This window comes from Saimiri boliviensis, chromosome 1, assembly GCF_048565385.1.
Source record: "Saimiri boliviensis isolate mSaiBol1 chromosome 1, mSaiBol1.pri, whole genome shotgun sequence".
In the NCBI taxonomy this organism is placed as follows: domain Eukaryota; kingdom Metazoa; phylum Chordata; class Mammalia; order Primates; family Cebidae; genus Saimiri; species Saimiri boliviensis.
The window spans coordinates 291,744,984-291,766,883 of NC_133449.1; the positions used below are offsets into that span (position 1 = coordinate 291,744,984).

At 45.9% G+C, this 21,900-nt stretch overlaps 1 protein-coding gene across 2 annotated transcripts in view; it reads left to right on the top strand.

Annotated features, from left to right (window-relative positions):
* Window positions 1–21,900, top strand: part of ATPSCKMT (ATP synthase c subunit lysine N-methyltransferase) — a 169,377-nt gene that overhangs the window by 126,284 nt on the left and 21,193 nt on the right. Inside the window, exon 5 of one of the 2 annotated variants that reach the window (XR_012514219.1) lies at window positions 20,164–20,244. Coding sequence is in view for 1 of the 2 variants with exons in the window: in XM_074387311.1 (XP_074243412.1) it covers window positions 20,164–20,175 (12 nt within the window). In the remaining variant the exon portion in view is untranslated. Of the gene's footprint in view, window positions 1–20,163; window positions 20,285–21,900 lie in introns of those variants that run through there. The other variant, XM_074387311.1, reaches the window with a different exon arrangement.

The window sequence follows — 21,900 nt, forward strand, 5'->3', positions numbered from 1 at the left end:
GCACCAGTCCCTACCTCTGTCATCAGAGGGCCTTCTTCACTCATCTTCCCCGTGTCTAAATTATCCCCGTCCCTATTTTTTTTTTTTTTTCTGAGACGGAGTCTCGCTCTGTTGCCCAGAGTGGAGTGCGATGACATGATCTTGGCTCACTGCAACCTCCGCCTCCCTGGTTCAAGTGATTCTCCTACCTCAGCCTTCTGAGCAGCTGGGATTACAGGCACCTGCCCTCATGCCCGGCTGCTTTTTGTATTTGTGTAGAGACAGGGTTTCACCATGTTGGCCAGACTGGTTTTGAACTCCTGACCTCAGGTGATCCTCCCACCTCGGCCTCCCAAAGTGGTAGGATTACAAACATGAGCTGCCGTGCCCGGCCTGAATTTCTCCTTTTGATAAAGACACAGTCACATTGGATTAGAGTCCGTATTCATGACCTCATCTTAACTCGATCATTTGCAAAGACTCCATTTCCAAATAAGGTCACATTTAGAGGTACTGGATATCAGGACTTGAAGATATCTTTTTTTTTTTTGTTGGGGACACAATTCAGCTCAACACAGTGTGGGTTGTTCATATCACAAGTGACTTCTTTGATTTTTGATGCATCTGTGTCTTTGCAGCCAGCATCACGAGGCTCCGCAGTCACAGCTGCAGCCTGTTTGCTGCCGGGTGCTGGCCGCGGGGCACTGTGTGCTCACTCTCTTCAGCCCAGCTGCTGGCACCAGGCTCGGTACTTTGGGCACTCTCCGTGGAATTGTTGTCGACTGAACAATGGTGCTGTGTGGTACTGCAGTGCCAGGAGGCTTACTGCAATCTGCCCACGGGACAAGCTCCAAGTTAAGGCTGAAATAAAGGAACACCAACTGTCAGCCTCCTCTCTCTGCTGCAAGGTCCTATCACTGATCATGGCATACAAAAGCGAGGGAAGGTTTGGCCATTATTTGGTAATGGTGAAAAATGCCCATTGTTTATGAACTGCCTAGGCCGTGCTCATGATATATAATGGATTTGGTTCCAAAGCAAATTGTCAGTTCCTCCTATAGGGATTTGAAAGCTTTGTTTAAAAACACTGAAACCGAATGGATGTGGTGGGAGGTTTAGGGGTGGGGAAGGTAACCCTGGTTGCAGGACAGGAAGACAGGAGAGTTGGTGGAGAGAGGCAAGCAGGCCTCGGGACGGGACATTCGGGCGGGGCCTTGGCCTCCCTCACGCCGCGGAAAGCCAGGAGGCAGCAGTTCCCAGGCGGCCTGTCACCCTCTGGACACAACCAAAGGCTGTATACTTAAAATACGCTTTACATGACAGAAAATCAGGTGCCGAGACTTGGTGCCAGGCCTGTGTGCTTGCCAGTGGAGCTCACTGCATGGCAGAATCCAATTGAGCCAGGTCTGAGTGTCTGCAGACCAGAGTGGGCTAGCTGCATTGCCCCTCCTTGCATGTAGGGGAGGAGCAGACCCCAGGGTTATGCCCCTCTGGGGCTATACTTCTCCAGGCCTCCACAGAACACACAGAACGTACAGTCTTGTCAGAACACCTTGGACTATTCAGCGAGATAGGGATTGGCAACTTGGTGGTGGATAAAACACAGCCCTTAGCGTCTAAGGCCTTCAGCCTTAGCAAGAAGCCATTTGAGTTTACAAATCATTAAAATACAGTGTGACAAGCAGAGCAGAGGGAGAGATGAGGAGACTCTGCCCAGAGTAGACAGTCAGTCCCGGAAGGCTTCCTGAGAGAGAGGACATCTCCATCTAGTTTGCAGGAGTTAGGCAGAGATTGCAGAAGTGGTGGGTTTCCAGCATTAGAATGGTGCTTTTTTTGGTGTTAAAATGGTAGCCATGACGCCAGGATTGCGCCTCTTCTCACTGTGATCATTCTGGCTAGGGTTCACTCCTTTACCACTATGTAGTTGTGGCTGAGACACCCCTCTGTGAGTTTTCCTGGTGGTCTTTGTCTAAAAGGCATCAATAGTACACGTATGTAAAGCATATAAAAATAGAAACTGCAAACAAATTAAAGATAAAGTATACAATATTTACAAAGCAACGTATTTCCATTTATTATTTATTTATTTTTGAGACAGAGTCTTGGTCTGTCTCCCAGGCTGGAGTGCAGTTGCACGATCTTGGCTCACTGCAACCTCTGTCTCCTGGCTTCAAACAATTCTTCTGCCTCAGCCTCCCTATTAGCTGGGATTACGGGGGCCTGCCACCATGCCTGGCAAAACTTTGTATTTTTTTAGTAGTGACAGGGTTTCACTGTGTTGGCCAGGCTAGTCTTGAACTCCTGACCTCAGGTGATCTGCCTGCCTCAGCCTCCCAAAGTGCTAGGATGACAGGTATGAGCCACTGGCCAGGCCTGTATTTCCATTTATTTATTAAAGGTACAGAAATTTTTGGTACCATTTTTTTCTTATTAAAATACATTAAAAATGTGAATACCAATATGCTTTATTAAAAATATCTCATTTGCTATTTTGTGATATAGTGATCTGAAGTTTGGTTCTAAGATCAGCTCATTTTGACATGGTTTATATGCTGTCTTAGCTGGGAGTGACACCTCAGAAATATATGTAGATCCACATGGGTGTGCTTATTAAACCATGAAATTCGTTTTTAAAATCCCATCCACCAGTTATGCAATTTTAAACATATGGAATCAAAATCCATTCAAAAATGCATTTGGAAGTCTTTTAAATGGATTAGAAAATTCAGTTTTAAGCGTGCAGATATAAGAGTCTTTTAATAGGTTACATATTATCTTATTTTGGGCAGCAAAGTCAGGTAATAATGAAAACATTCCCAGGTATCCGTTTTCAGAAACTCTGCATAGCATTACTCTCTTTCATGCACTAATTAAAATATTACTTTTATTGAAGGGACAGATGGAGTGTATTTATTTTTTAAAAAATATTTATATGATAGCCAAATACTTGTTTCCTGTCTTAAAAATCAAGCCAATTTGGAAAACTTGTATTTTGGTTGCAAATAAAGTGTAACTAAACTCTTTATGCTTGACAACTGCTATAAATACCTTGCCTTTACCGGCAAATCTCTATGCAGTAACAGAAGGTATCTGTGGTCCTCTATTTCATTACACACTGTGTTATTTCAAGGCATTGTATTAGTCTGTTCTCACACTGCTGATAAAGACATACCTGAAAAGGGGTAATTTATAAAGAAAAAGAGGTTTAATAAACACACAGTTTGACATGCTGGGGAGGCCTCAGAGTCATGGTGGAAGGTGAAAGGCACATCTTACATGGTGGCAGGCAAGAGAGTATGAGAACCAAGTAAAAGGGGTTTCTCCTTATAACCCATCAGACCTTGTGAGACTTATTCCCTACCACAAGGACAGTATGAAGGAAATCGTCCCCATGATTCAATGATTTCCCACGAGTTCCCTCCCACAACACATGGGAATTACAGGAGCTACAATTCAAGATGAGATTTGGGTGGCTACACAGCCAAATGGTATCAGTCATATAATCTGTACTTCTCCCAAATGGGCCAGATGTAACTGACAATTCACCACCAGATGCTGAAAGTGAACCCCAGCCAGGGGGGATGGTAGTGGGGGAACCATATCCTCCTTAGTGTGGCTATGCTCTGCCCTTCGGAGTATGCTGCACTCAGCTGACTATGTGACAGGTGGTCCACTGGACCGAGAGAGCGTGTCAGCATTCATCTGTATTTCCAACATTGCTTGTGGGACCTGGGCAAGTCACTTACCCTTTGGCCTTGGCTCCCTCTGTAGAGTGAGGACACTCTCCATGCCTTGAGGGTGGCTGGGTGAAGGAGGTGTGAGCTGGCCATGAGACCTTATGGTAAACACATCCTGAATGTTGAGCCTTTGTGATTCTTTAGAGACAAGAGAAACATGATAAGTACAGTCACAGAGACAGTGCTGAGAACAGGAGAACACAGAGGAGGTGAAATGAAGACTGGGCTGGGTGCAGGGGGCCCTCAGTTCTTGGAGGATGTGGCATTTGATGAGGTCTTAACGGGTGGGTTTGTTTTAGTGGATGGGACTTGAGGAGAGATGCCTTCCTGGGGGTGCAGGAAAGCGGATGAAGGAAGCAAGGCTGCTCTGTCGCCCGGGGAGGCTGCCTTGCCTGGTGTGGGCTCCTGGGTGGGAGAAGTGGTGGATGGGGGCTGTGGCCTTCAGCAGAGAGGTTGAGATCATCCAGACGGTCACACTGTCTACATGATCTCTGGTTCTTTCCCTTCTCCTACAATGTCTTAGGCGGCTTACGTTCTGGTAGATTGGGCTTAAATTCTTCTGTGTGCATGAGTAAAGGAGAAATTGGCCCCACCCCGTCCGCCTTCCCCTTAAATTGCCCTTTGACTGTGCCCTTGACTTGCCTGATGTATCTGTGAGGGTTTAACACAGACTAGGTTATTTAGAAAGGGATGCTGAATGATGATCTTTAAATTATTAATGATTTCAGCATTTTGTAATTAAAATGCTCATTTTCTCCATGAATTTTAAGCACACATAGATCACAAATGCAGACAGAATCTACTTTAATGAATAACATCAAAACATTCAGTTTCAAGTAATGAGGTTATTTCCATGTCTTGGCTGATGGTCCATATTTGATTCATTTATTTATCCATTCACTCTAAATATTTTTGCCCCCACCACTCCCACAATGTGAGTAAAGTATTAATATAGCTTTGCAGACATGGCTTCAATAAATCATGGTGAAACAAATTCTCTATACCTGAGTAACGCATAATCGATCTTACAGAAGATACTGTTTTGGCTAGGTATTTCTCAATAACTCCTAGATGTGAGCACCTGCATGCTGTTAAATAGTGCTGACTATTTGGGAAAATGCTCTGGTATGAAAGGGATAGCTTCCCAGATATATTAGTTAATTCTTGCATTGCTACAAAGAAATACCTGGGCTTGTGTAATTTATAATAACAAGAGGTTTAATTGGTTCATGATTCTGTAGACGGTACAGAAAACACGATTCTGGCATCTGCGAGGCTTCTGGGGAGGCCTCAGGAAACTTCAATCATAGTGGAAGGCAAAGGGGGAGTGAGATGTTGCATATGGCTGGAGTAGGAGGCAGAGCGGGGAGGGGCCATACACGTTGAAACAAACAGACCTTGTTGGAACCCTATCAGGAGAACAGCACTAGGGGAATGGTGCTAAACCATTAGAAACCACCCCCATGACCCAGTCACCTCCAACCAGGCCCCACCTCCAACACTGGGGATTACAATTCCACATGGGGGTTAGTGGGGACATAGATCCAAACCGTATCACCTGGCATGGCCAGGGGAGACAAAAGGAGAATGGACTGCTTTGCAAGATCAAGTAGGCCAGCTTTTGGGGTTTCTGAGCACCTGGTAAGGATGGAGGAGAGGTTGGAAGTGTGAAGTGGTGGTAAGGCATATTGTATTTTCCAAAGATGGGACCCAGTCATATCTCCCATCCCGCTGGCTCTTCTATCAAGAGGTGGAATCTGTGTCCTCTTCCCCTGGACCCTGGATGGACCTTTGTGATTGCCTCAATCAGTGGAGCACATCAGAGGAGTGCCTTTGTATAACTTCCAAGGTGAAGTCATAAAAATGCTGGACACTTCTGTCAAGAAGTTCTCTTTGGGAGTCCTTTCCCCATTGCTTGTTTTTGTCAGGTTTGTCGAAGATAAGATGGTTGTGGGTATGTTGTATTTCCTCTGAGGCCTCTGTTCTGTTCCATTGGTCTATATCTCTGTTTTGGTACCAGTACCATGCTGTTTTGATTACTGTAGCCTTGTAGTATAGTTTGAAGTCCGGTAGTGTGATGCCTCCTGCTTTGTTCTTTTTGCTTAGAATTGACTTGGCTATGCGGGCTCTCTTTTGGTTCCATATGAAGCTTAAGGTGTTTTTTTCCAGTTCTGTGAAGAAGGTCATTGGTAGCTTGATGGGAATAGCGTTGAATCTGTAAATTACTTTGGGCAGTATGGCCATTTTCACGATGTTGATTCTTCCTAACCATGAACATGGAATGTTTCTCCATCTGTTTGTATCCTCTCTTATTTCGTTGAGCAATGGCTTGTAGTTCTCCTTGAAGAGGTCCTTTACGTTCCTTGTTAGTTGTATTCCTAGGTACTTTATTCTCTTTGTAGCAATTGTGAATGGCAGTTCGTTCTTGATTTGGCTCTCTTGAAGTCTATTACTGGTGTATAGGAATGCTTGTGATTTTTGCACATTGATTTTGTATCCTGAGACTTTGCTGAAGTTGTTTATCAGTTTCAGGAGATTTTGGGCTGAGATGATGGGGTCTTCCAGATATACAATCATGTCATCTGCAAATAGAGACAATTTGATTTCCTCCTTTCCAATTCGGATACCCTTTATTTCTTTTTCTTGCCTGATTGCTCTGGCTAGAACTTCCAGTACTATATTGAATAGGAGTGGTGAGAGAGGGCACCCTTGTCTAGTGCCAGATTTCAAAGGGAATGCTTCTAGGTTTTGCCCATTCAGTATGATATTGGCTGTTGGTTTGTCGTAGATAGTTGGTGTTGGGAAAACTGGCTAGCCATGTGCAGAAAGCAGAAACAGGACCCCTTCCTGACACCTTATGCCAAAATTAACTCCAGATGGATTAAAGACTTAAACATCAGACCTAATACCATAAAAACCATAGAAGAAAATCTAGGCAAAACCATTCAGGACATAGGTGTAGGCAAGGACTTCATGACCAAAACGCCAAAAGCAATGGCTACAAAAGCCAAAATAGACAAATGGGACCTAATCAAACTCCACAGCTTCTGCACAGCAAAAGAAACAGTCAGTAGAGTGAATCGGCAACCAACAGAATGGGAAAAAATTTTTGCAGCCTACCCATCTGACAAGGGGCTGATATCCAGAATTTACAAAGAACTAAAGCAGATCTACAAGAAAAAAACAAACAAGCCTATTCAAAAATGGGCAAAGGATATGAACAGATACTTTACAAAAGAAGACATACAGGAGGCCAACAAACATATGAAAAAATGCTCATCATCACTGGTCATCAGAGAAATGCAAATCAAAACCACATTGAGATACCATCTCACACCAATTAGAATGGCGATCATTAAAAAATCGGGAAACAACAGATGCTGGAGAGGATGTGGAGAAATAGGAACACTTTTACACTGTTGGTGGGAATGTAAATTAATTCAACCATTGTGGAAGACAGTGTGGCGATTCCTCAAGGACCAAAAAATAGAAATCCCATTTGACCCAGCAATCCCATTACTGGGTATATATCCAAAGGATTATAAATCATTCTACTACAAGGACACGTGCACACAAATGTTCACTGCAGCACTGTTTACAATAGCAAAGACCTGGAACCAACCCAAATGCCCAACGATGATAGACTGGATAGGGAAAATGTGGTACATATACACCATGGAATATTACGTAGCCATCAAAAACGATGAGTTCACGTCCTTTGTAGGGACATGGATGAACCTGGAAACCATCATTCTCAGCAAACTGACACAAGAGCAGAAAATCAAACACCGTATATTCTCACTCATAGGTGGGTGTTGAACAATGAGAACACATGGACACAGGGAGGGGAGCACTACACACTGGGGTCCGTTGGGGGGAAATGGGGGAGGGGCAGGGGGTGGGGAGGTGGGAAGAGATAGCATGGGGAGAAATGACAGATACGGGTGAGGGGAAGGAAGGCAGCAAACCACACTGCCAAGTGTGTACCTATGCAACAATCTGGCATGTTCATCACATGTACCCCAAAACCTAAAATGCAATAAAAAAAAAAAAGAAGTTCTCTTTGGATACTTGCCCTTAGAACCCAGCAGCCATGTTGTGAGGAAGCCCAAGGAGAAGACCACGTGGGAAGGTGCTATGGCCAACAATCTCAGGCAATAATCAGTCAAGACCAGCAGACATATGAATGAAGACGTCTCATGACAGATCTAGCCTCCAGCTATTAAATCACACCCAGCCTTGAAATCCTCCCAGAGGAGGTCATGGAGAAGAAGGAAGTTGGCCCCAGGCTACCCTGTCAGAATTCTTGATACCCCACATCTGTGAGCATAATACAATGTTGTTTTTTACCACTTAGTTTAGAGTGGTTTGTGACATAGAAACAGTGACTAGAACAGGTCTCGAGCCCTTTGAGAAATGCAATGCAAAGTCTGAGGCATTTGGAAGGAAATTTGGCTTATAATTTGTTTCCTCAAATGAGAATGACTCTTCTTTTAAAACCAGAAGTGCCTAATGTTTAATGTATCTTCTGTGAGGTACCCCCTCACTATGACTCTGAGTGTTTAGTACAGTTTTGCTACTTGGGAGGAGCTGTCTTTTGGAGAAAGGGAAGGGAAGGGTGTGCACATTGTGGGTGTTTATGGCAGGGAAAGCAAGAGGGGCAAGCCCAGGTGTATCTGCCTGAAAGATGAGACTCATGAAGGAGAAAAGAGAATAAAGAGGGACTGGAAGGCCTGTGGGGACTCCAAGAACCCCCAGAAATGAGGGAGTGCCCACGTTTGGGATATGGGGGCTGAAACAGTTCTCTGTGCATGTGAAGGAAAGGGTAAGCCCAGGAGCAGGCTGACCATAGACCCTAGCCCACCCTAGCCCACCCTAGCCCACCAGCAGTTATGTTTCATCCATGGCAGAACTGGCTCTTGTCTCTAAATCATTTGCTGCCGAGCATGTCTGGGGGCCACAGCCAGCAGGGGCACCTTGTCAGATGCGGGCTGCTGTCCCTGGAGCCTGTTCATTCATGTCTATGGATGAAGCCTGTCACGGAGCTGGTGTTTAGAAAACAGCTGGCCCCAGGAGGCCAAGGCAGGCCCAGCAAATCTTCCAGCTCCTTCTTTTTTCCCTAAGGGAAATGGCAAAATGATACATATTCTGAGACATGCAGAATGTGGTTGACAGGATAGCAGCCCCCAAAGACATCCACGCTCTGATTCTTGGAAGCTGTGAATATGTACCTTACGTGGCCAAAGAGACTTTGCTGTTGTAGTTAGGATTGTAACACCTGAGGTGGGAGATGATCCTGGATTTTCTGTTTAAGTCCAGTCTGGTTACAGGAGCCCTTAAAAGCAGTGCAATTTCACAGGCTCAAGGGGAGAAGGGGGCTCAGAGAGACTGGAAGCGGAGGGAAAGACTTGATCACTGTGGCTGGCCTTGAAGACAGAGGAAGGGGGTCAGGAGCAGGAATGTGTGAGGCTTCTAAATGCAAAGAACAACCCCCTGGCCAACAGCCAGCAGGGACACAGGGAGCTCAGTCCATGGCTGATCCGGACAGCCGACCTTGGTCTCATCACTTACTCTCTGTGAGCTCGAGTTTTCCCCGCTTGTCAATAGGAGGTTATATTGGCCTTCTGTGTTTGGAGGATGCTTATGAGCATGAGATCAGGTAATGCATGCAAGGTGTTTCAAGGCGTGTTGTGAGCCCTCCAAGTCTGTGCATGACCTTTTTATATGGAGTTAATATGACCCCAAGCTCTAGTTGACACGTCATTCTGGGTTGGACAAGGGTCTCGCCCAGGTGGTGCCAGTTGGCCTTGCTGTAGACAATTCATCCATAGGGCAGCCTTTCCTTCCTTTTCCTCCAACAGAGTGCAAGAATACTTCCTCCAACAAGTATCTTGCACTCTGCTGGAGGGTTTGGGCTTTATTTTACTTCTCTTAGCACATTGGGAAGAGGAGAAGGAGGAGTTGGCTGGTCATTTGCCCAGTTTTCATTTCTTGAGTCATCTGTTCAAGTTGTCCCCCAAATGACGGAGTCACCTTAGCAAACATAGTTGTCCAGACTCAGGTCAAACCCTGGAAGGGACTGGAAGACTTGCTATAGCTGCCTCGACCCCCTGGGGCCGGCTTCAACACCGTCACTTCCTCCTGACCCAGGCTGTTCCCGGTCCTTGAGCCTGTCTCCTGTACCGCCAGCAGAGCCCACCCTCATCTCTGGAGCGATGCGCTCTATGCCTGCAGGAGGGCAGCAGTGCTGGGGGCTCCCTGGGCATGGCCTGAGGAGTTCCAGCCTGTTGCAGCCTCCTGCTGGCTCTGGTTTTGGTGACACATGTTCAGGCAGGAGTCCCTCCCTCTCTTCGTCTTTGCTCTCTTTTTCTTCTTTTGTAAAAACAATATATATAAAAGGATTTCATGCATGGGATTAGAAAACGAAATGGCACAGAGGGGCATGTAGTGAAAAATAACAGGCTTTTGCTCCATTTTTCCCCACTCAGTTCAGTTCTCTAAACAAAACTGCTATTAACTGTCTCCTTTTTAATCTGGTGGTACCTCCATGTCTGTAGACGATGCATTTATGCGGCTCTCTCTTGATTCATCAACTTTAAACACAGTCTACTAGCTTCCCGCTGAAATAGATGAGGATTCACCCTACCTCTGCTTCTCTCCCCCGATAATGACAGCATATTATTAAAGAAAAGTTACACTTTTCTTTAGCTGTGTAACTCTAAATAATCTATGTAAACATCTAATTCTTCTGTTCCGTCAACACAAGAGACACATATCTCCTCTCTCCCTCCCTTTCTTTTTCTCTTCTCACTCTCACCACTGATGTTTCATTATCTGGACCCAAAGGAAAGCTGAAAACAGTTGATGTACAAGCCCTTTCACTAAGGCTTGGGCCAAGTCGCTGTCCTTCTGCTGAGATTGATGATGGAGGCACCACTGGCCGCCTGCTATCACCGGCAGGCAGCAGGGGCTTTCTTCCCACCTTGGTATTTTGTGGTCACTGACTAAGGCGGCTGCTCTTCTGTGGGATCCCCTCTCCAGACTGGCCTGGCCCTGCTGGAGACAGGGCCGATCACTCCCTGCACCTGCGGTGGGCTCAGTTCCTTCCCCAGTCTGCCTTGGATTGCTCCCACCCGTGTGGGATCTGCATTTGGTCTCCACTGTCCTCAGTGGACAACGCTATTTTCTAGCCCTCGCATCGCCCCTTCTCTTTGTTTATGCACTGCCTAGAGTGCATCCTCAGGCAGTTTTCTAAGACATGGTATATGGAAATAAGTTTTTGTCATTCTGTGTGTTTTCTTTTTACTGTATGTAACAGTTTACCCCAAATGTAGCAGCTTAAAACAATATCTATTTATTTTAAAGATGCATCACAATCTGTTTTCCTGTTTCTAAAAAAAAATAGATTTAGGGGTTACAAATGCAGTCTTGTTACATGGAAGCACTGTGCAGTGGTGAAGTCTGGGCTTTTAGTGTAGCCATCACCTGAATTGTGTACATTATACCCAACGCATCATTTTCCATCCCTCAGCCCCTCCCACCTCTTGGAGTCTCTGCTGTCTATTATTCTACTCTGTATGTCCATGTGTACCTATTGTTTAGCTCTGACTTAGGAGTGAGAACAACAACATCCATTTCCTGCCTTAAAGTTCTGAATTCCTTTGCATGCAGCCTGGGCGCTATGTCAGTTTGGGCGCCTTCAGTTGCTGAAACAAAGGTTTGGGTATGAGTCGTGTGTGGGGAGGTGCTCCCAGAAGACAACGAGAGGGGAGGAGAAGAGGTGAGGAATGGGGGTGACCAGCGGAGGGCCTGCCAGTGAGCTGGTCACCCTTGTGAGCGGCTGGAGCTGGATCCTGCTAGGCTCTCTGAAGGACTGTGCATTGTCCCCTGAGGGGGTAGACACTGGGCATCTATCAAGTGTCCCCTACCTATGGGTGGAGGGTTGTGTGGGGCCTTCTGTGTGTAGCCCTTCTGCCTGACCCGGGCACAGGATATGGGTGGTGGGAGCTGGCAGCTGTGAGCTGGGTTGGATTGTCCTTCAAGGTGCAGAATCCTCCTGGGAGGGCCGTGGAGCTGGAGTGGGAATGAGCATCACGACTGGGAGGCTGCTCTCAAGTCCTTGCTGTCCCTACCGCTTCACACTTGCAGGATTCTGGGCACACTATTGAATCTCTGTGTATTGGTTAGGGGGCCAAGGTGTAACGGAGGGTATGCTCTCTTAGGATACATCAAGGGGGTTTTATTTATAAAGAACATAATAACAAAGGTGTGGCAGGTATAAGGAAACCATAGCCCAGTGTGGGAACTAGGGTTGTGACAGTGAAGCCATTCCTATCTAGGCTGAAGGACAGGAGAGGCCACTGAAATGCGGAAGAAAGAGTGGTTGGGGCAAGCCACTTAGGGAGGAGCAGTGACCTCTGTGGAAGGACATACCAGCCTGAGGTGACCTCAGGGAGGAACCAGAGAAGAAATACCCTGACTTCACTCTCTTCTTTCTGCTGCTGGGGCTCCCACTGACCACAGACTTTCTGGGAAGGCAGATGACTTTCTGGGAAGGTGGACTTTCAGGAAGGCGGACTTTCTGGGGGCTTGTCACAGAGTCTGAGCAATCCAGCCTCCTGCGGCTGAGGCCAGGGCGCAGAAGGCGGAGACAAACCTGGAAGGGCAGACAGAAGGCCTTTGGCCCAGCCCACCTCTTTGCCCCCTGCATCTGTTCTGCTCTTTTGGATAAAAAGCTCACGTCCGCAGCACAGATGAAGTGCCATCAACTACTCTTATTGCAAAGTGATGTTAATTTACTTGTATTTCCATTTGAAATCTGAAAGGTCAGCCAAGCCTGTGTCCTTCACATAAGGAGCGAGGACTGAGGCGGTGATAATCAAGTGGGTACGTACATCCCGCTGCTATGACCCTGCCTGACCTTGACCACCGGTCAGGAGGCCTGGAGAGGCCCAGCACTCCTTTCCACCAGCCGTTCCTTTCCTGAGTTCCCTTGCCTTTTGGCAGCCCTATGCTGGATGGATTCCTTACCTGGTGAGGTGACCCATGGCTGCATTCCTGCAGGCATGAGACTGTGGTGACCTTTCTGCTGTTTTCTGCTGGCCGGGAATATGAGGCAAAGGAGAACAAAGCAGCAACTCCATGGATTCTCTGTGTTTCAACCATAGTCCTTCTCAGTATCTTCCCCAAAATTTCCACTGGACTCTCCACTCTGGTTCTTGGTTCACTGACACAAGGAAGCCAAAACAGCCTTGTAGGGGGATTTCGACTTCCAGTTGCTCAGAAGCATGACTTCTTCTTCTTTTTTTTTTTAAATTGCATTTTAGGTTTTGGGGTACATGTGAAGAACATGCAAGATTGTTGCATAGGTACACACATGGCAGTGTGGTTTGCTGCCTTCCTTCCCCTCAACTGTATCTGTCATTTCTCCCCATGCTATCTCTCCCCACCTCCCCACCCCCCCATCCCTCCTCCATTTCCCCCCAATGGACCCCAGTGTGTAGTGTTCCCCTCCCTGTGTTCTATGTGTTCTCATTGTTCAACACTCGCCTATGAGTGAGAACATGCGGTGTTTGATTTTCTGCTCTTGTGTCAGTTTGCTGAGAATGATGGTTTCCAGGTTCATCCATGTCCCTACAAAGGACGTGAACTCATCGTTTTTGATGGCTGCATAATATTCCATGGTGTATATGTACCACATTTTCCCTATCCAGTCTATCGTCGATGGGCATTTGGGTTGGTTCCAGGTCTTTGCTATTGTAAACAGTGCTGCAGTGAACATTCGTGTGCACGTGTCCTTATAGTAGAATGATTTATAATCCTTTGGATATATACCCAGTAATGGTATTGCTAGGTCAAATGGGATTTCTATTTTTAGGTCATTGAGGAATTGCCACACTGTCTTCCACAATGGTTGACCGGCCTCTGCTACTGTCTGATTGTCTGCGTTCTCTCTTCTCCATTCATATGTTGAAATCCTAACTCCCCAGTTGATGGTATTAGGAGGTGAGGCCGTTGGGAGGTGATTAGGTCATGAGGGCAGAGCTCTTGTGCATGGGATTGGTGTCCTTATAAAAGAGGCACTAGGGGCCTCCCCACTCCTTCCACCAGGCGCGGACACAGTGAGAAGGCGCCATCTGTGAACCAGAACATGGGGCCTCACTGGATATGGAATCTGCTGTGATCTTGGACTTCCCGGCTGCCAGAACTGTGAGAAATGAATTTCTGTTGTTTGTAAGCTATCGGTTTATGGTATTTTGTTACAGCAGCGTCAATGGACCAAGACAACCTCCACACCCACTGAAGCCAAGGGTCTAGGCATGGGAAGCAAACTTCTCCAGTGCATTACGACACAAAATAGTGAGGGGGCGCTTCCATCTCCACCCCTTGGGCTCCTGGCTATGAGGGGTGATGACACCATAGGCTGACCATTGGTTTAATCCCTGAACTTTAAGGCAGGCATTTTGCCTGGTTACTTCATAGAATGAATGAATGTTTTCTTCCAGCTGGTGCTATAATCAGGCTTTCAGCAGACCATTCATCATTCTGTCCAGTCAGTGGCTTCTGTTATTAGGCATGTAGCAAACTCAGGGAATTCTATAGGCCTGAGCTCACGGAATCATTTCCTTTATTGTAAAATGTTCGCTGGATACCAGGGTTCTGGTTCAGGCATTGAGGGATTCTGTAATTCCACTAGTGGTGAGTCTGATAGAAGCACTGGGGGCAGGGAAAAGACATTCTGGGGTGACAGGGTTACTTTCTGGGTTATATAGGTAAAGCAGCGTTTTCAAATGTGGTTCATTTTGCCTCTAAAATTCAAAGCGGCCTGCAAAGACTGTGTGATTTTCTTCATGGTAAGTAATGCAGGAGCAGGAACTTGTCTCTCACTGTAGAGGAGATATCATGACTGAGAAAGCTCTGAAAACTTCCTCACCAGGCCAGGCTCAGGAAGCCATGAAGGATGAATCTCTGTCCTCTGGCACACGTGTGAGTACTGAGGTTTGTAGTAGGATGCTGAGTGCGGCAATCATTATAGAAGGCATGCTGGAGCCGGAAAATTATCCTTTTATAGGCATTAGAGTCAAGATTGTCTCAGGCAAAAGTCAGCTATGTGTGCTAAACCTAGGGGAAAGTTTGAAGACAAGCAAGATATTTGCAGTGTCTGACAATGTCTCCCTATAGACTGCTTGTAATTTACAAGGGGAAAAATACGAATTACACAATGGAGCAATCGGACAATACTCTGAGTGATAAAAATTAACATCACCAGTGAGAAGTAGGTGGCTATCCTGGGCCTCCAGATGGGACACCCTGGGAAGGACAGAGCATCGCTTGTGGGGTTTTCCCTCTTGAAATGGCATAACCTGAACTCAGCCACGAGCAGACATGGAACAAAGCTCAAATGAAGACTCGTCTATTAAAAATAAATTGTATTCTTCAATAGTGTTAATGTCATAAAAGACAAGGAAAGGCTGTGGAAATGTTATAGACTAAGACTAAAGAATCATCACATCTAAATGAAATACCTGAGCCTGGACTGGATTTTGTAGTGGAGGAAAAAAAAAAAAAAAGGACATTTTTGGGTCAGTGGATACAATTGGATTAAGGAAGGCAGATTGAATAAAAGCACCGTTTTGATGAGGGGATGACCTGATTTACCAAAAAATTTACTGGAGTTGGTGACTGTATTGTGGTGATGTAGGATGATATCCTTATTCTTGGGAAATGCGCACAGAAATAGTTAGAATTAAAGGGCTGAAAGGTAAGCAATCTTTGTTCAAATGGCTGAGAGAGGGTGGGAGTGAGGGGAATAAATGAAGGTGATAAATAAAGCAAAATGTGGACAATGAGAAACTCTGGGTCAATGGCATACAAGCATTTCCTATTTTTATTCTTGCAACTTTGTGTAAATTTGAATTATTTTCAAACAAAAAGTGAAAAAATCAATGAGGAACAGAAAAATGCTGCCGCAGACATCCTTACACGCCTCTCTGAGGACTTGTCTGTATTTCTGGTGGAAATTCTCGATATCCTTGGATACGGAATTGCCGAATCAAAAGATAGCCATATTAAAATAATTTGGTTGATACTGTCAAATTGTTAGGAGGCTTTGTGGTGTATCCTATCTGTTAAACGCGAATGCCATGGAAATTAGTGTCACTGATCAAAGCTGAGGGCACCGCGGCCTGACCGAAGGGGCCTGGTTGAAGCTGGTTTGGGCATGGATGCCATTTTCAGTGCCCCCATGTACCTGCAAAGCAGGGCAGGAATACAGGAACGGGCACTGCAGGCATCTTCGTTTGTTGCAGTTGCTGTAACAAGGTGACGGCTTAACTGTCAGTGCGGATTAAACAGAAATGCATCGTCTCACCGTTCTGGAAACTGGAATTCTGAGATGAGGTGCTAGCAGGATCGGTTCCTTCTGAGGCTGCGAGGGAAGGCTCTGTTCCAGGACTCTGCCCTCAGCGTGTTGATGACCATTTTCTCTCCTGGTCTTCACATGATTCTCTCTAGATTTGTGTCTGCCTCTGTCCAAATTTCCCCTTTTATAAAGATACAGGTTATCTTGGACGAGGGCCACCCTGACGGGCTCACCTTCACTTGATTACAGCTGCGAAGAGCCTAACCCCAAATAAGGTCACTTTTGAGGTAGTAGGGTTAGGACTTTGGCATGAGCAGGGGAAGTGGGGCGTGGGGGAGGGCACTTCCGCTTTGGGCGCTCTGGGCTCTCATGTCAAGTGGCTTCGAATCTTAGCTCCCATCCAGCTCAGCTCACGGTGGCAATCTGGCCTGGGGCTTTTTCTTCTGGCTCGTAGCAGGCACCCACCTCTAGTAGACGCCCCTCAGAACCTCTGGTAGAGATATCCTGGAGGCTGAAGAGGAGCTGAAGGCCGTGCAGCGCAGCTGGTTTGCCAGTGTCAGGAGATGGAGCCCGGGTCTCGGAGGACATGCCTCCTTTTCCCCGGCATCCCCTCCTGCTGCCCAGTAGGCATCACTTGTTATGCGTGTGAATACAGTGTGTGCTGAATATTGTCTTATGCAAACAAATTCAATCCCATGAGCACAATGTTGCTTCTGCTCATTGCACTCAACTTACTGAACCCCTGGGGGAGCGAGGCACGGTGGGAGAACTCTGCCAATGGCTCTAGGAGACAGAAAGGAAGTCAGACCCAGGGATCCTTGGATGCAAGGCTGACTACAGTCTCGGGAAGAGAGGGGCGTATAGATGCATCACATTGGCAAGGGCGAGGCCGAGCTCCAGAACAGTTCATAGACTGAAGGATGCAAGTAGCCCTTCCTGTTAAGACACATAAATAAAAAGAAAGAGCTGGGTTTTCTGAAGCAGCGTGGGCCAGCCCAGTCAAAGCTCATGCCGGGAACCAGGTTGGCGAGGCCATGATTTGCACTCAGTGTCCCTGGGCTGCCTGTTCCTTCTGGACTTAGTAAACTGCATTAAAAAGAGCCGGGCTGAATCTGTGGGAGGCTGTGCAGAGACTGAAAGACCCGCTTTCCTTTGGACCTTTTCATTTTATGCCTAAATTCTGATTACAGCTCTTTCACAGAACAGTATCTCCCTTTGGGCCGTCTAGCGGGTCGACCGGTGGGTTTTAAGTGGCGTGTCTCTGCCTTGCACTCTGCTGCTTCCCAGGACGCGCTAGATGTCCTTTAACACAGCTCGTCCTAGAGCTCCTGTGGGCATTGCCGTATCAAAATGTTTTCTTTCTGATTGAAAATCCCAGTAGTTCAAAATCATCAGAATGTAATGAACCAGGTGAAAATCTGATTTAATATCTGTCTGTGCAAACTTTATGCTCAGGCAAGGCAGGCGGAGGCTGAGGAATTCCTTCAGGATGGAAAAGCAGCTGATGCCTGTATGGAGCCAGCCCATCTGGGACTGGGGACGGCGGAGGTGGGGAGCGGCAAGATAGCAAAGGCTGAGCCGGCACTTGAGTCCTTCAGGGGAGCTGAGGAGATGGAGTAACAGAAGCTGTACTTACCCTCCTGTCAACCGTATTTCCAAATCTTTCCCACTCCCCCGCTTCCCTCTGGTATTGGGTTGGATTGTGTTTCCCTAGAATCCAGGTCAATTTGGAGCCTCTGAAGGTGACCTTATTTGGAAATAGAGCCATGCAGATACAAGTATTAGTCAGTGCAAAAGTAATGACAGCTTTTGCCATTGAAAATAATGGCAAACAGTTAGAATGATGATCATTTAAAAAAATCAGGAGACAACAGATGCTGGAGAGGATGTGGAGAAATAGGAATGCTTTTACACTGTTGGTGAGAGTATAAATTAATTCAACCATTATGGAAGACAGTGTGGCAATTCCTCAAGGATCTAGAAATAGAAATACTATTTGACCCAGCAATCCCATTACTGGGTATATACCCAAAGGATTATGAATCATTCTAATATAAAGACACATGCACACGTGTGTTTATTGTGGCACTGTTCACAATAGCAAAGACTTGGAACCAACCTAAATACCCATCAAGGATAGACTGGATAAAGAAAATGTGGCACATATACACCATGGAATACTATGTAGCCATAAAAAGGGATAAGTTCATGTCCTTTGCCGGGACATGGATGAAGCTGGAAACCATCATTCTCAGCAAACTGACACAAGAACAGAAAACCAAACACGGAATGTTCTCACTCATAAGTGGGTGTTGAACAATGAGAACACATGGACACAGGGAGGGGAGCATCACACACTGGGGTCTGTTGGGGGGTGGGGGACTAGGGGAGGGATAGCAGGGGGTGGGAGGCTAGGAGAAGGATAGCAGGGGCTGGGGGATTGGGGAGGGATAGCATTAGGAGAAATACCTAATGTAGATGATGGGGTGATGGACGCAGCAAACCACCACCATGCACGTGTATACCTGTGTAACAACCCTGCACGATCTGCACATGTAACCCAGAACTTAAAGTATAATAAATAAATTTATTAGAAAAAATAATAATAATGGCAAAACCCACCATTACTTTTGCACCAAGCTAATAGTCAAGGTGAGGGCATACTGGATGAGGGTGCGCCCTGACCTCCTGGCTGATCTTCTAAGAAGAGAGCACAGAGACACAGCAATGGGGGAAAGAAGGCCGCGTGACGGTGGGCGCGGAGATTGAAGGGCAGCTGCTGTGAGCCACAGAATACCTGGGCTACGGTCACCCACCGGAAGCCAGTGGGGAGGCAGGCAAGAGGTCTCCCTGGGACCTTTAGAGCGAGCGCGGCCCTGCCGACACCTTCAGTTTGGACTTCTAGCCTCCAGAACTGTGAGAGGAAACACTTGCGTTGTTTGAAGCCACTCAGTTTGCGGTCATTTCTTACAGCAGCCCTGGAAACTAATCCACCCTCTTAAAAGAGGGGTTGCTATGTGGGGGCAGCTTACAAGAGGAGAAACTTCTTATTCTTCTCAGGTGGCCTGGGAGGTCTCCTGAACTATTTTGCACTCCCCAGGTGGTGAGCAGTGTGGCAGAAAATAGGTTGGTTTTGGATTTGAAGTTCTGAGCTCTCAGGCTTATTTCAGAGGAGGTGTGAGCTCCCAGAAGCCGGGACGCCAAAGGTTTCTCAATCCGAAGAGGCAAGCAGCTCACTCAGTGTTTGCTGGAGTTTGTAGCCCTGCGTTTGGTGCCGTGGGGAGGAGGAGGGTTTGGATGTGCAGAGATGTGGGAAGGGCGCAGAGCCAAGGTCTGGAGTGAGGTGTGAGTGACCATTCCCCATGGACTGGGCAAACAGAGCGCAGATGACAGGGGTAGGCAAAGTGACATTGGCTATGAGGAGCCGGGACAGACGATGTGGTGAGGGAGCAGGGTAGGACCTGGAAGTCCTGGTAGGTACCTGACACACTGGAAGAGGCATTTAAAAACTGCTATCTTAGCACTAGTTCACAGAATGGGTCAGATGAAGGGTAAGCCTGCAGGTAGGGAAAAGAAAAACCCAGTTGGGCAACTTCTCCCAGTTTCTGTGCTGAGACCAAGCTCCACCAACTCTAGAAAACACCTTCAACCAGACAGCCCCTGCTAGAGGCAAGCAGGGCCCAGAACTCCTCACTCAGGGCACTAGGTTCTCATTCCTCGTCTCTTGTTTCATCAAGTCATGAGAACCTCTGTTTGCCTTTGTTTTCCGTCTCAAAATAGCAAATTACCCACTAGCATGTTGAGTTGCAAATGACATGTACATGATTTGAAATGATTGCAAGTTGGAAATGTCAAGTCTCCAGAAATGACAATGTTCCCACGGTCACACCAGTCTGCAATTATCTTCATGCTGCAAAACTTCTCTTCATGCTCCTTGCTTTCCACTGGCTTTTCTCTGAATGTTTGACAGCAAATAGGTTTTGCTGTCTGTTTTTTTTTTTTGTTTGTTTATTAAACACAAGCACTATGTCCTCTGTGCAGGCATAAGGATTAAGGTTGATTTTTCTCTCTGTCTCTCCTTTCCAGCTTGCTCTTTGAGGGCAGATTTCCTCTTCTGTCAGTGACTCAGAAGCAGTGAGGAGTACACCATTGTGGCGTGCACGTAAGGTATGGTATTTTGCAGAAATCAAACTTTGCAAAGCTTCTGCAAAAAAGAGAAGGTACAAAGGTGTGAATGAGCGGATTGCAGGTTCTTACCATTTAATTGATGTTATGCTCAGGGCCTGGTGCCATAGGTGTTTTACATTATGATTTTTGCTTAGAGTTCTTTTCTTGTCTGTTTAAAAAATTATTTAATGTTTAATCATGTAAGAAAACATCCATTTTAAAGAGAGCCGTTTCAGTTGCAATGAGTGCATTTACAACATTGCGTGATCACCATTTCTACCTAGTTCCAAAACATTCTCATCACCCAAAAAGGGAGGCCTGTACCCCTGAACCAGTTGCTCCCCTGCTTCTTCCTGGCTCTGACAACCACCAATCTGCATTTTTTTTTCTGTATGCATTTACCTATTCTGGACATTTCATATAAATGGAATCCTACAATAAGCGACATTTTGTATTAGGTTTCTTTCACTTAGCATAACATTTATGAGGTTCATCCACATTGTAGCATATATCCAAACTTTATTCATTTTTAATGACTGAATAGTATTCCACTGTATGAATATACCAGTTTTTTTTCTGTTATTAACAGATGATTCTTTTTATTTTCTTTCTTTCTTTTTAAATTATACTTTAAGTTCTGGGGTACATGTGCAGATAGATCTTGCAGGATTGTTACATAGGTATATACATGCCATGGTGGGTTGCTGCCTCCATCTCCCTGTCACCTACATTAAGTATTTCCTCTTAATGTCGTCCCTTCCCAACCTCCCAACCCCCTGATATCCCTCCCCTAGCCCCTAACCCCCAACAGACCCCAGTATGTGATGCTCCCCTTCCTGTGTCCATATGTTCTCATTGTTCAACAACAGCTTATGAGTGAGAACATGCAGTGTTTGGTTTTCTGTTCTTGTATCAGTTTGCTGAGAATGATGGTTTCCAGATTCATCCAGGTCCAAAGGCCATGAACTCATCCTTTTTTATGGCTGCATAGTATTCCATGGTATGTATGTGCCACATTTTCTTTATCCAGTCTATCCTCGATGGGCATTTGGGTTGGTTCCCAGTCTTTGCTATTGTAAACAGTGCTGCAATGAACATACCTGTGCATGTGTCTTTATAATAGAATGATTTATAATCCTTTGGATGTATATCCAGTAATGGGTCAACTGGTATTTCTATTTCTAGATCCTTGAGGAATCACCACACTCTCTTCCATAATGTTTACACTAATTTACACTCCCACCAACAGTGTAAAAGTGTTCTCATTTCCCCACATCCTCTCCAGCATCTGTTGTCTCCAGATTTTTTAATGATCCTCATTCTAACTGGCATAAGATGGTATCTCAATGTGGTTTTGATTTGTATTTCTCTAATGACCAGTGTTGATGAACATTTTTTCATGTTTGTTGGCTTCATATATGTCTTCTTTTGAAAAGTGCCTGTTCATATCCTTTGCCCACTTTTTGATAGGGTTTTTTTTTTCTTGTAAATTTGTTTTGGTTCTTTGTAGATTCTGGACATTAGCCCTTTGTCAGACGGGTAGATTGCAAAATTTTTTTCCCATTCTTTTGGTTGGTGGCTCACTCTAATGATCGTTTCTTTTGCTGTACAGAAGCTCTGGAGTTTAATTAGATCTCATTTGTCTATTTTGGCTTT